This window comes from Stegastes partitus, unplaced genomic scaffold, assembly GCF_000690725.1.
Source record: "Stegastes partitus isolate 25-593 unplaced genomic scaffold, Stegastes_partitus-1.0.2 Scaffold1887, whole genome shotgun sequence".
NCBI classification, from domain to species: Eukaryota; Metazoa; Chordata; class Actinopteri; family Pomacentridae; genus Stegastes; species Stegastes partitus.
In genome coordinates this window covers 37,142-50,429 of record NW_007579618.1, presented here as the reverse complement: position 1 = coordinate 50,429, position 13,288 = coordinate 37,142, and the positions used below count along the sequence as shown (strand labels likewise).

General features: G+C 41.1%; 1 protein-coding gene across 1 annotated transcript in view; it reads right to left on the bottom strand.

Moving 5' to 3' along the window:
* Positions 1–10,513, bottom strand: part of stk17a (serine/threonine kinase 17a) — a 74,146-nt gene extending 63,633 nt beyond the window's left edge. Inside the window, exon 1 of the mRNA XM_008302821.1 lies at positions 10,332–10,513. Coding sequence (XP_008301043.1) covers positions 10,332–10,513 — 182 coding nt within the window. The remainder of the gene's footprint in view (positions 1–10,331) is intronic.
* Between the last annotated feature and the right edge of the window lie 2,775 nt (positions 10,514–13,288).

The window sequence follows — 13,288 nt, the reverse complement described above, 5'->3', positions numbered from 1 at the left end:
GTGGGTCTGGAGAGGCGGAAGTCAGGCCGCAGGTCACTCTGGCCATCCAGGAACATGGCAATGAGTGGAACATGACTGTTGAGTTCACAGTACTGAGATGATCGTGCATGCTGAAATAAAAATATTCAAACTTAGAATTTTCATTTTTTTACATCAGTTCATGACACCGTTCTGTGTGCCCGTACAGTTTACTGTACCAGTTGTGAAAGCAAAGTGGTACCAGTGCTAATTTTTTCCTAAGAGGGGCTTAAGTCTGAACCACAGGATATGTACAGTCTATGGTCCACACTGACAGTTCAGAGATAATTAATGTATGTATCTATTGTAAATAAACATGTAAAGACTACAATCATGTTAGTCTGTTCACTTACAAATTGACGTCGTCTTGCCAGTTTAGCAAGAGCAATTCGTCTCAGTCTTCTCTGACGATTGATTATGTTTCTTCTTCTTCTTATTAGAAGAATTTCTATGATTGTCAGAAGGAAAACTGAAAAATTGAGGATTGGTGGCATTTCCATAAATTTGTGATGGCTATTTTTCAGCGAAAAAAATGTGTATAGTGGTAAGTTGTCTTATCAAAGGAATGTCTCTTATGTAGCTCGTTGAAATGATGAGTCACGAGTTATGCCGCGAAAATATTAAAATGTAAAATAATAATCCATTTTATATTTAATGGAAGCAGAGTGATGTTTTTCAACACAAAGATTTTTTTAAAAGTATGCTTTCATTTATTACTTTTTGAAAATACGCAGGTATATGAATTTATCACAGAAATGCCGGTCGGCTTACTACAATAGCCGGCGTCGATCTGATACGTCTTAAGTGAGCGACAGCAGTGACGTATTTAATAGCGCCGAGACTTGCGTAGTGTCCGAAATGTTACTTTGCCGAACAGCTCCCTATATAGTGATCACTACATAGTGCACCATGTAGTGATCACTATATAGGGAGTAGGGAGTAGGGCATAGGGAGTGATTTCGGACACAGCCTTAGACTTACTTCTCACGAGTATAGTTATGTGGAACAGTAAATACAACCAGTGGAAATTGTTTATTTATTTAACATAGGTGAACAAGTAAATGCCTCTTTAAAACAGCACTCTTTGTAAAGATGACACACACAAACAAATCACAAACAAAATTGTCATTTTGTAGTCACTTTTATAATTTCAACACATCAAAAACAAAAAAAAAAACAAAAAAACAAAAACAGAAGGAAGTTTAACACACCTTTAAATTTATTAATGACTAGTGTGGAGGAGACACCTGTTTTGAATGATCACACCTTGTATAAAGTCATGAGGTTTTAATTCTTAGCCCGCAAAATTAACATGCTAGTCTGACAAATTACTGCAAGCAAACAGAGGATGTGTTTCATAGTCAATAACCCAGTGGGCTGAATCTGACTCTGCAGTGGTTGGATGTATCACTGGTGGTGACGTGAGAGAGTACAGGACGGTGGTGGACAACTTTGTCACTTGGAGCAAGAGGAACCACCTTCAGCTTAACGTGACAAAGACCAAGGAACTGGTCATGGATCTCAGGCGGACCAAGGCTACAGTGACTCCCACCAACATCTATGCGGTCAGTGTTGAGGTGGTGGAGGAGTACAAGTACCTGGGGGTGTACTTGGACCACAAATTGGACTGGGGCAGGAACGCGGAAACTGTCTGGAAGGGCCAGAGCCATCTCTATTTTCTGAAGCAGCTAAGGTCCTTCTGCTGGACGATGCTGAGAATGTTCTACTAGTCTGTGGTGGCCAGCACCATGATATATGTTGGGGCAGAAGTATGTGGGTGAGAGACACCAACAGACTCGATAGAATCAGCCGGAAGGCCAGCTAAGTTGTGGGAGAGGAACTGGATCCTCTGACAGTGGCGTCTGAGAGGAAGATGTTGTCCAAAATCAGGACTATTCTGGACTTTCCCTCTCATCCTCATCACAACATTCTGACCAACTGCAGGAGCTCATACAGAAAAAGACTGTTGCTGCCACGCAGCACCACAGAGCGACACAGCAAATCATTCCTGCCTGTTGCAATCAAACTGCTAAATTCCACACTTTAAATATGATAGGACACTGTTATTGCACAAATCTTCATACAATCTGCATCTTAACTGTATATATGTGTAAATATGTTTTTTTAGAGGTTGCTATTTTTTGTACTTTGATATTAATTTATCTATTATTTATCTATTACCTTTTATGTATCTTTTTTTTCTTAATTTTTTATTTTAATCTTTAATATTTCCATCTTTATTCTTGGACGGGAAATGTGCATGTAACGAAAAATAATTTCCCCTCTGGGATAAATAAAGTATTCTGATTCTGAAAATCTGCATCACACTTCACACTTTATAGAGACACACAGCTAGAAAGCTACACCAATGGTGGAATATTCTGCATGCTTGTTGTGTGACGATACTTCAGTTTTAGAGCCCGTTGTACCGCTATAAATTCACAGAGAAGACAAACCACAGTGTGTGTGACTCCCATAAAAAAGAGGCAGATTTGTTTTAGCTAATTAGGATTTTCTTGAATATAAAAACTGTATTCAAAAAAATATCTCAACATTCAGCAGAAATCTGTCAGGTGTGACTAAATGTTGTTATCGGTTACACTGGTGTGCCTGACATTTAGCAAGTCTATCTGTGTGCGTCTCTGTACTGCCCACCCAGGTACATAAAATCACAGTTTCAAATTTAGGTAAATTTGACATTAGAATGCCTTATTTCACTCTTACCCAAATGTCTGCATGCACATCAGTCACACCATGCCACCAACCACCACAAGTAATTTCTCAACCTGACAAGTGTCATTCTTGTGAAAAAGAATGGATTAAATGTGCAAAACTTTTATCTGCATCTTTTACTTGTGTTACATAATGTGTTGAGAAATGACCAATGTGGTAACTGACAAAGCAAGGCAATGCATAAAATATATTATTCGGTTCCAAAAGGCACAAGAAATTTGGGGTACCCTGAAATTATGTGTCGGTGCACCAAAATGAAAAGTTCAGCAAAAAAGTACAACCAAAAGTTAGTCTGTAGCGCTGATGATGCTCTTGTCCAAGTCGGCAATGGGCATCTTGTCCAGGTAAAAACTCACAATCAAAACAAAACAGCAAAGAGTAGTGCAAGGACAAACAAAGCCCAGGTTACAGCAAAGCCTTCAATCTGGAAAGGTGTCATGAATGGAATTCCACCCCTGTGTCCAGAAGGATCAACTACAGAACTGTCAGTCACGGAATAAATACAAGTTCTATGGCCATGGAACAGCGACTCCTTCGTGTGTTATTACTAAAGCTGGACCCGAACATCTGAATATCAAACTATTTGATCCGGATATCAATTTTGAGATACGGATATTCACGTATTAGCTTAATGCTAATAATTAGTGTACTCACATTAGCAACACTGAGTTGGCACTGTGGCCCAATTCACTTAAGCTACTGATATATTAGAGCAGCGGCGGGCTGTGCATTTTACACCTGGGCCTTCAGTGGTGTCGTAACTGAATTAAACCATCTGTTAATACCGTCATTATGACACCACGGCTTTAGAAACCATCTATATCATACAGAATGCCGCTCACTTAACAAAAAAAAATTTAAAAACAGCTTTTAATACTTTTATATAAAGTTTTAGCTTGTGCAGGTCACTACAGATAGGAACCGCTAGCTTTGGCTAAGCTCTCTGACCATCCAATCAGAGGACCTGGAAATGCTGACGTCTACCAACTCTAAATCTGATTGGTTAAAGCAACAGTTTCATCGCAATGCATTTTAAGCTACAGGTGCCTGTACTTTTGATTCTGAAGGCCTCAGGGCAGATTTCTTTGACCCTGGCAACACATGATGGCTGAAATATGATTGGATAAAAACTCTAATATAAACATACAGTGCTGAAAGTACCACAGCCCAGAGACACACTATGAAATGAAAAGAATAGATCAGGGGTGCCCAACCTTTTTTGACCCAAGATCCACTTCTCAAGTTGCCAACCTCCTGAGATCTACTAGTCCAGTGTCAACATCGCAAACCCACACACATTGTTTCCAGCCTGCAGTAACTAACTAACACTTTTTCTTGTTGTCACACAACCACTAGACATCACATCACAAACTCTCCCTCTCTCAATTTTGAATCAAAATTATATCAATATAACACGACCATACAAGACCCGTCCTACAGAGTCTGTCATTTTCTTGTGTGTACAGTAGGTGGCAGTAATGCACCTTGGATGCACGTTGGATGCCAACCGCCAAATCAATAGAAGAAGAAGAAGAAGCCGCCACTACGCTTAGCTAGGAGACAACCAGCATGAGCACCATTGCTTTCCCATGCACAATGTGCAGTTGATACACTTGCACAGCGTACAGATGGAGTGGTCACAAACTTTGGAACTTTGGAATTTGTGTAGACATCCACAAAGGGGTAAGCGCAGACCCTCACAGTCTGAGGTGAATGGCCAAATTTACATCACGTATACCCTTGCAGACATGAGAAAGCATTGCTCAGTAGTAAACCCTATCACTGGTTTTTTACCCACTACTATTCTGCATTATAAAGTGAATACTAGTACAAGAAATGAAGCAAACAAAAAACTTGAGAAAACTAAGTTAGAGAAAATTAAATTAAAAAAAATTATAAGCATATGGAGTATAAGTCTGAAAGCACTTAATGGAATTTGGAATGGAAATTACTGTTAAATAAAACCTGATTTACATTACGTGTCAACTGTAAGTACTATAGAGGGAGGGAAACGCAAGGACAGCTCATTACAATCTCAACAGTAGCGAATGTGTTTACATCAAACAATAGACGACATGCATAATCCTGAGCAATGCCTTGGTTGACAAGAACTTAACACAGAAACTTGTGTCAGCTGATCTGCCGACCACAATGCTGTAGATCAGAGTGGTACTGCAGATTAATATGTAACCTTTCATGTTGTTCTATGAAAGCTAATCTCAGTCACAATGTCAGGTCATGCGGTGCGGTGCGATTTTAGATATACATGTATTTTCTATGCTTCAGTTTATCTAATGTACCACTGCAAGGCAAAGTAGCTTATCACTTTAGCCTGGTCATGTTGGCTTGCTTTTATCTCATTTGAAGGGCAGAACTATTTTAACATTAATGAAAAATCCCAAACATCTCTGTTTGAATCAGTCAGATCTGGATACTGACCTCCTCACTGTCCCAGAGTCCCAGCTACCGTGCCAAGTACACAGAAACTAGAACCTCATATGTGGCTGTTATACTCCATGCACTCCGCGCGGCATCTGTTACCAAACTACAGGGGGCAGTGTGTCACAAACACACATATACCCACAGTACTAAATTGGAGTAGAGAAGTTTGACATCGCTTACATTGCTTACAACATGGTGACACATGCTCGTAGTTTACACAAGGTTGCAGAAAATACAACGGATTTTGCACAAGGCTAAATTCCATCCGTTTTTAGCAGTTTGTTTTCTGTTCTGATATAATTATCAATAGACTTACCTCATTTGGAGGGAAATTCAAGTCAGTTTCGCCGTGCTTGATAAAAGTTGAGAACTAGCTCAACTCTCTCAAAATCCTAGGGACATTTTGGCTTCCCCTTGTCTCCACTTCGCCCTTTGGTACTCTTTTTTGCCTTAACGTATGTCCCATAGGTTTTTCCAGGTTTTCTTTCCTCTTCTGTACTGAGTGTGGCCATAATTTCACGCCATGAATTGTTAATCACATGGCTATCACGGTGATCCGTGTGTGAAGAATTATATAAATGCCTGCATTTTGGTACCTCTGCCACTAGGAGCTCCTGTTCGTCCGCCATGTTTTCTGCGCTACTCCGTCTGCATTGTTAGAAATTTTCGGAGGTGCACGACGCGGAAATTTTCCACTTGAAAAGCATAAACCAGGCTTAAATCGTCTCTTTGACTTAGGCGTTTTTGACACTACATTAGGGGTGGGCGATATGGCAAAAAATATCATATCACGATTTTTTAATTATAAAATCACAATTTTGATTTTATCATGATCTTACATGTATTTTTGAAAGTGGTGGCTGGAGCACACATCACTCATTACGAAAAACTGGACGTTCTGAACTTTGTGTTCAATCTTTTCTCGGCATTCAGCATAGAGACATGGAATAGCAGTGTTGAAGAAGTATTTTCAGCTGGGCAGCTCGTACCGTGGGTCAACTACTTTGAGCAGTCATTTGAACCCCTCGTTTTCTACTGTCTTGAATGGAACCATGTCTTTTGCAAGATAAAAGGTAACTGCTTCTGTTACCTCTTTCCACCGCTTGCTTGTCCTCTCATACGGAGTACCTTTATCAAATGCCTGTGATAACGTTTGTGTCCAGCTGCTGCCTCTGGCTGCGGTGCTGCCGGCAGTCCCATCCCTGTTTGGCTCTCAGCATACTGTTTAGTGTGCTTTACCTTCAAGTGATTGAACAAGTTTATCGTGTTGCCATCCGACGTGCGAACCGTCTCTGTGCAAACTTTGCAAATTACTTTTGTTTGTGCTTTGTCATTTGGGGAAAAGCCAAAACAATTCCATATTAAAGCCGCAAGCGGCGATGGACCGGTCCTCGCCTGACGCTTGTTGGCCATCGCGCACATCGGGGTGTGGCGCAAACATGCTCGGGGCAGGACTCTGATTCGGCCTGTCGAGTTTCAGGCACGTGCGGCCTAGTTACGAGCCACTTCCTGTTTAGTGGCGAGTTGCGGCGGCGTACCTGTTGGCCGTGGTGGAAACAAGCTCTGGCTGAGACTCGGAGCATGCGTGTGAAGTTGGAGGCTGATCAGAGCACAGACACAGCAAGTCTCGTATTCTGGTGTTATATGGCGTTGGGGCCAAATTCAGGGGGTCGCCATTTTCACACCGTCACACTTGTGCGGACCGTTTCACTAACATGTAATCACCACCTCCTGTAGTTTGTGGTGGCCAACTTTCAGGTGTGTATGACCTTCCCTGAAGGAGGAGATAGATTTTGAAAATGGCCAAAAATGCCCAAAAGTCAGGCACAATCGCCAAAAGTGTCACCTACTTTTTTCAAAATGGCAGACTTCCTGTTGGGTTTAGGACTTGGCACCAATTGACTTTTTTGTGCGTCCTGACCTGCTACACATGCCCACCGACTCTTGTAGCTGTAGGTGAAACGGCCAGAACCACCCTGAAAATGGACAAAATGGCCATTGATCGAAATTGGACAGGCCACCATTTCCAAACCGGGCCTCATCTGCGAAGCGTTTTGCTAACTTTTAATCACCACGTCCTGTAGTTTGTGTTCACCAAATTTCAGGTGTGTACTACGTATCCCCTAGAAGGAGATAGATTTTCAAAATGGCCAAAAATGGCCATTTTTGAGTGAAAATGGCCTGACATGCTCGCCGTTGTTCCAACATGGCGGATTTCTTGTTGGATTTACAGAAACATGCTAATGGACTTTTTTGTACGTAACGAGTTGTTACATATGTGTGGCGAATTTCATAGTTGTAGGTGAAACATAGCCCTGATGGGACTCTGTTGAAATATTGTAGGGGGTGCAGTTGAGCCGTGTTGTATTTTAGAGCAAAGTCCAAGCGGACTTTTTTCTTCGTGCCGACCAGCTCTATAGGCCTATGAAATTGCGTAGCTCTAGGGCAAACGTGCTTCTGACAGGACTCCGTTGAAATTTTCAAGATGGTGCTATGGAGCAATTTCTGTAGTGAGGTGTGTATTTTTCTTCCAAATTATAAAATTTGTCGCCGGGTCTGATGTGTGTGCCAAGTTTTATGCAGTTTCGAGCACGTTTAGGGCCTCAAAAACGCGTGTCTTTATGGTGAAAAATAAGAAGAAGAAGAAGAAAAAAAAAAAAGAGCAGTTCCAATTGGGTCTTCGCACCCTTTGGGTGCTCGGACCCTAATAATGAAAGTGGAGTTCTTTTTAGCTACCAACTCCTCCATTTGGCTTTCAACCATGGCTCTCCATGCAGCTACCACTACACACACACAAACAAGGAGGCCGGTAAGAAATTGTGTCACTGCCCGTAATTCACTAAGTTTGGTCGGTCAGGTTTACAACGCAATGTGTCTGGTGCATCGATGCATCAGCATAGAACTGCAATTTATAGAATGTGACCTAAACGATCCATATGATCTCCTCACTTTGGCAGATCGTCTACACGTTCTAATCCTTCACGATCTAATATAGTCATATTGCGCACCCCTGCACTACATACACAGATGCCGGACCCCATGAGAAAGAGGGCTCGGCTGACCACAAATGAAGCATTAGCTCTTTTCTTTGATTCAACTGGTCTGTTAGTTCATATATTTCTTCAACTTTCGTTATAGTAAATGTACTTTCAGTCAATCATAGGGATTAGGAACTGTGTGTTTAAACTTTTAATCATATTTCTGTGATAAGGTATGATGAAGTAGTGTAGGAGCTAGCTAATGCTATAGAATATTTGTCTCATTTCTAGTAGAATAAATCTCTTTACCGTTAAAATAAGACACGTCGCCTAAAATGTAACTTGTTTTAGATAATTTCACTTGTTTCAAGCAAATTTTCAAGTGAATATTTGCTTTTTATTTCAAGTGTGAAGAGATTTGTTTTTACTAGAAATGAGGCTTTGACTAAAAATAAGAAGTATTCTTCATAGGATTTGGAGTTTTTGCAGTGAACCTGATCATTTAACACGGTTCATTGTGTTAAAACTCTCAGCAGCACTTTATTTTCTTCTGCTTCAGAGTCAGGAAATAAACTTCATACCAGTTTAGAGAAGGACTTGGAAAAGGATTTAGATGACAGTATAGATATAGATATATATATATAGAGAGAGAGAGATAGATAGATATAGATATAGATAAGAAAGAAGTCCAGGGGTCAAGAAATGACCTAGACACCAGGCAACAGATTGAAGAAGAAATGGTTGTTTAAGCCTCCAGAGCTAATTCTGATCATGATTCATGGTCAGAAAGTCAATATAATGACTCTGTCCTGAATGAGGACTATAGACCTAAGAAAGATGGCTGCCCAGATAATGATAGTGATGCAGACACGGCTCAACATCGTGAGAAAGAAACAGGAGCTTCACTTGAAGCTTCTTTTGTTAAACGTCATAAGCGCCAAGGTCACGTGGAAGGTCATGTGGAAGCGACAGGTAATGACAGAAAAGTGCCTTAGGGGCAAAGTTACAAGAACACAACACGACAAGAGAGACAGCCAAAGACCATGGGCCCACTCTGCACATCACAGCACTGCTTAAGGTCTAACGAACAAAGTTGTAAATTGCTGCATGACGAAGAAAGAATGGATATCTTCAACAATTTCTGGTCCATGCCCTCCTGGGAGACAAAATAGATGTAGTACCATCACAAACGCGTACTTAGATCTGGCCATGAGGCATGGTGTCACCATAGAACAAAAGTTTCTGGTTGCAAGGCAGACACAAATGGAGTGTGACTCCATGCATAGTCTTATTGAGTGACGTACCATCAAAGATATTCACACTCCACGTGATTACATTGTCGTTTTTGAGACTGCACATTTGCATCCACCCCCATACAAGGTCACCCAGGTATACCATGATGACTTCATGAAGTTATCTAGAGCCTATTTCACCAACATTCAACCAGGTAGAAAAGTTGATGACCCCACAGTACATGACCTTTGGGCTCTCCAGTGGCAGATAGTCGAATCCGGTACTAGTTGGATTTTGAGTCTGACTGGGAGGACCTGCCTCAGCTAGGCAGCATCCCCAAAGAACCGTTCCACTGGGTCTGACTCTTTCCTGTTCAGTTACCAATTACTGTCATGAAATTCAGTGAGTAGGACTTTGGTTAAGGTTAGACAAGTATGTTTGTATGAAAAAAAAATGCCTAAGTCGTGGTATATTCTGCCAAAGTCACTTTTATTTGTTATGCAATCGCAGTTCTGTCTTTTCTTCTTTGCAAACTTGTTAACAAATCTGGTTGAACTTACTGTTACATTATCAATAAAAAAAAATACTTATGTGCTCCCTGAGAAACGTATTTTTTCTTGTCTTCAGAAAACATTCAAATATGACTTAGGCTATTATGCCAATTGGCTAACGATATGAATGTGACAGTGAGAGTGTATGGTTGTGTGTGTGTGTGTGTGTGTGTGTGTAGTTGTGTGTGTATATATGTGTATATGGAGTGGGAAGGACGGGTTTTCTTGTTTTTGTTTTTAGTGGTTGTAAAGCACTTTGTGTTGCTTTCTTTGTATGAATAGTGCTATACAAATAAAGTTTGATTGATTGATGTACCCTAAACGGGAGTTCTACGGCAAAACATAAACAATTTGGGAAAGTTCAGTTTAGTCTTACCGTCCGAGTTCTTTGCCGGGAATAATGGTGTAGTGGTCGGTGAAAGGCTCGTTACTGATGGTGGTTTTGATTTCGGAAAGCAAGCCACTGCTGTCGCGGTCCTGGTTCGGTTCGGTCGCCGGACTGTACTGGAGGCGGGTTCGGCTCCTCGAGTCCCCGTCGCGTGGGCATTCGGGGATCATGGCGTCCTTTAATTAGAGGGAGGGTAGCTAAAATCCGGGGCAAACTTTCACGATCCGTCTGTACACTTATATCAAACGACGCAGGCAACTAAACTCTGTGCAAAGACACTAAAACAAACAAAAAAAAAACATTCGTGCGACAGAAAACTAGAACTGTTCGGCAGCCTAAGACTTCACAGTACCGGCACGGTTTCCTTTACAGTCAGGCAGGGTCAGGGAGCTGCTCATGTTGATAAGCTGCTCGCCCCGCACTCTGCTCCGCTCTCTGTTAGTTGCTTCAGACACGCCGAGCTGCTGCTGGGCTTTCTGTTACCATGGCAGCCTGAGTTGATTGACAGGGAGGCTGGCCAATGGGATGGAGCGGTAGTGAGGGGTGGTGCCTTGTGTGGCATTCAGGTGGAACAAGATACAGCATAATTGTCTGGCACATTCCGTAAATTAGGGTTCAGTTTTAAAAATAAATATTAACTTTTTAACAACTGATTGTGAAACTAAAGAAAACATTTTATTTTGTTATGGCATCATGTGTAGAAGCAATGTATGGACTTGTGAGGACAATTAATTTTCGTAATGGGAAACTATAATAAACAAAGCCATTGCAGTTTTTCTCACTGGCCTTTCTCAGATCAGAATTGAAATTCTCAAAACTACTTGTTCAAGCTTCATGTCATAGTGTCACTTGTGAACATAAAAAAAAAACACTTTTTCATTTCTTTGAGCAAGTTCTAAATGCTTTGGTACATCCATGCAAATAATTATGAGCAATTCTCTGCTGTTTCCTACATCATCAATTGCTATTGTCATGTTGATCAAAATGTATTATAATGGGTCTCTGTTGAATAGTCTCACCCCCCACAACATTTAGACATTAATTCATTGCATAAGTCTTTACATGCAAAATGGTTGAACAAGTTGTCATAATATGTCAAGCATATTTCTATACATTTCCATAAGACTTATTTTCTAAATCTGTTCAGAATTGGTAGGGGAATGTGTGTAGCATTACATATATCAAATAATGATCAACTGGTTTTCTGAAATAGCTCAAAAGGTGCATCTTATGAACCATCAGCTGGCAAGTACATAGGAAGACTGCACTATAATTCCTACAGCACTGCATGTACAGTTTTCCCAAAGAAGATTATCCTATTTTCACATTTCTACTTTTGTTTGTTTATTTCTTTGTGCTATGTATTACAATCAATCTCCCACATACACTAAAGTGTAACTCACAATTTACAATAATCATCATAAAACCTTTAGCCATAGTTTACATCAGAACATCCCTCCAGAGTACACTGTGATACTGACAACATGACTAAACAGTTTGACTGTCTTATCTGTACACATTGATACAAGGACTTGTCATTCTGATGGCACTGACATGTTCATTGACACAGATATCTACTTTTGAGAGATGAACTAAGGATTTTGAGCAAGTAAATGCCTTTTTCAGGTAATCCATGGTGTTGTGCTATTCGTACAAAGTGTTTTGAGAAATGCACTTAATGTTTTGCAAATGGATTCCAGGATTCATGGAGTCAAGGATTCGAAGTCTTTATTTATCACAAACACAGTCATACATGGTATAATGCGCAGTGAAATACTTTGCGTACCTGTTCCATGCTGAAACAATATTAAGAAATTGATAAAAATAAGAATATACGCACAAGAAACATATATACATATATATATATATAGGGAGAGAGAGAAAAAGGGATAAAAAAATAAGCAAAATAAATAAATCAAATTTTCAAACAGTACAAAAGGAGATGGTATAAATAAAGAAAATAATACTATATATACATGTATTACACAAAGTGCAACATGACCGGTTGAATTGTTTATTGAGTCTATTGTTTCAGGTTCAGCAGGCGGACAGCCTGAGGGAAGAAACTCCTCCTCATCCTCTTTGTGTTTGCCTTCAGGCAGCGGTAATGCTGCCCTGACGGCAGCAGAAAGAACAGTCTGTGGCTGGGGTGGGTGGGCCCACTCACAATCTCCCTGGCCTTCAACCTGCATCATTTGGTGTAAATGTCCTGCAGGTTGGGGAGGGTGGTGCGCTCAGCTGAGCGCACCACCCTCCTCAGGGCCATGAAGTCCTGCTGGGTGCTGCTGCCCATCCAGGTGGTGATACTCCCAGCCAAAACCCTCTCAATGGTGCAGGTGTAAAAGTTCCTCAGCACCTTGAGAGGGAGCTTAAAGTCTTTCAGGCGTCAGAGGAAGCAGAGATGCTGTCGAGCTTTCTTCACCAGGGTGCTGATGTGACAGGACCACGTCAGGTCCTGCGTGATGTTAACACCCAGGTATTTGAAGCTCTCCACTCGCTCCACCTCTGTCCTGCTGATCCTGAGTGGGTGGTATGCCCTCTGCTGCTTCTTGCTGTCGTCTACAATCAGCTCCTTGGTCTTGTTGACATTAAGGTGCTGCTGCAGCACTCACCCAGCTCCTGTTTGCTACAGCAACCACAATGCCAAAGTAATCCTCAATCAGCTAATAAGCACCAGTCCCAGACCAGAAACCCTAACTAACCTCTAACCTCTGCAATTTAGCTTAAAAGGGCTGCATATGTAGGAAATATTGTTGCAGCAGTCAGTTTGTTGTATTCTGCAGCCTCAAAGGAGACAATCTTCTGCTTTGTGTAGCTGTTTTGTGTAGGAGGAAATTACCTAAAAAGAATTTTCTTGGATTTTTATGACCTTCTTGAAAAAAAAAAGACCAGTTCTTAATTTCTGACTGTGACGATATATTGAAAAGGGAGGCTGACCAATGGCC